The sequence below is a fragment of the Austrofundulus limnaeus genome, unplaced genomic scaffold, assembly GCF_001266775.1.
Source record: "Austrofundulus limnaeus strain Quisiro unplaced genomic scaffold, Austrofundulus_limnaeus-1.0 Scaffold320, whole genome shotgun sequence".
NCBI classification, from domain to species: domain Eukaryota; kingdom Metazoa; phylum Chordata; class Actinopteri; order Cyprinodontiformes; family Rivulidae; genus Austrofundulus; species Austrofundulus limnaeus.
In genome coordinates this window covers 144,498-146,056 of record NW_013952722.1, presented here as the reverse complement: position 1 = coordinate 146,056, position 1,559 = coordinate 144,498, and the positions used below count along the sequence as shown (strand labels likewise).

The window sequence follows — 1,559 nt, the reverse complement described above, 5'->3', positions numbered from 1 at the left end:
AAAAAAAAAAAAAAAAAGGAAAAAATTATTTCCATAAAATGTTTTAGAAGACATTTGTTTTCACATTAAGTTTCACAGTCGTCTCATGACTAAAGGTGTTGTTTAAACTCCTTGTTGGAGCAGTAGAGTTGATGTGTGTCAGTGGTTTAACAGCAGAGCTGCTGATGAGCTGCGGTATGCTGCAGAACACAACCTCTCCTCTCACTTCCAGTTGGCCCCAAGCCCAGTTTCTCCCATCAAAACAAGTCCAGCTCCCTCCTGCCGGTACAACAGCCCACCTTGTGTTGCCATGGCAAACACAGCCTCCCCTTCTGCATCCCAGTATGATGCAGAAGGGGAGGCTGTGTTTGAGTGGCATACGACGCTTATTGTCAGATTTTTAAGCAAACACGTTAGCTCTTGTGTTTGGCACGACTCTACCATCACACCAACTTTTAGCTCAGTTTATGATGAAAAGAGAACCAGCACCCAACACAAAGAGACACAATTAGTATATATTGTATTTTACTTCATAGTACCATTACTACTGACATCATGTGCATCTTCTGGTTGGTAGTATTTTTTTTTTAATTTTCCTATCTTATCATAGGTTTTTCGGTGGGTTCTTTTTGGACATCAAACGAAAGGCTCCGCACTACCTTTCTGACTACACGGATGCTATTAGCCTCCAGTGTCTGGCCTCCTTCCTTTTCCTCTACTGCGCCTGCATGTCACCTGTGATCACCTTTGGAGGACTACTGGGTGAGGCTACTGAGGGACGTGTGGTAAGAAACATCTTTACATACATATGTCTTGGCGTTACTCACACCTGAGGGGTGTAGCAGAGTGCAAATGTTACTCATGCCGGTGGTTGTCAATTAGTGGGGATAGGGGTTAGCACTATGGTGATAATGGTAGGTTAAAGCCACTTATACTTCTGCCACAATCTCCGCTCCATTTCTGGAAGTAACGGAAATTTTGTTGACACAAAGTAGTGGGTTTGGGGGGAGTATGAATTTGACAGAGAATGCAAAGTAGAAACGCTTGTTTTAAGTTACATCTTTTTACCTTTTGGATGCTCCCTTACAATCAAGCAGATCATCTAACATAGTTGTATTATCCATTAAAGAAGTTGTACGATTCAGTAAAGAAGTTGTACAATCCATTAAAGAAGTTGTACTATCCATTAAAGAAGTTGTACGATTCGTTAAAGAAGTTGTATGATTCGTTAAAGAAGTTGTACAATCCATTAAAGAAGTTGTAAGATCCATTAAAGAAGTTGTAAGGTCCATTCAAGAAGTTGTACGATTCGTTAAAGATGTTGTACGATTCATTAAAGAAATTGTACGATTCATTAAAGAAGTTGTACGATCCGTTAAAGAAGTCATACGATTCGTTAAAGAAGTTGTACGATTCATTGAAGAAGTTGTACGATTCTTTAAAGAAGTTGTACGATTCATTAAAGAAATTGTACGATTCATTAAAGAAGTTGTACGATCCGTTAAAGAAGTTGTACGATTCATTAAAGAAGTTGTACGATCCGTTAAAGAAATTGAACGATTCATTAAAGAAGTTGTACG

At 39.1% G+C, this 1,559-nt stretch overlaps 1 protein-coding gene across 3 annotated transcripts in view; it reads left to right on the top strand.

Annotated features, from left to right (window-relative positions):
- LOC106527369 (sodium-driven chloride bicarbonate exchanger) overlaps positions 1 to 1,559 on the top strand; it is a 50,855-nt gene that overhangs the window by 38,161 nt on the left and 11,135 nt on the right. For all 3 annotated transcript variants that reach the window (XM_014022231.1, XM_014022229.1, XM_014022232.1), the window contains one exon: positions 590 to 764. In XM_014022231.1, the coding sequence (XP_013877685.1) occupies positions 590 to 764 (175 nt within the window). The remainder of the gene's footprint in view (positions 1 to 589; positions 765 to 1,559) is intronic.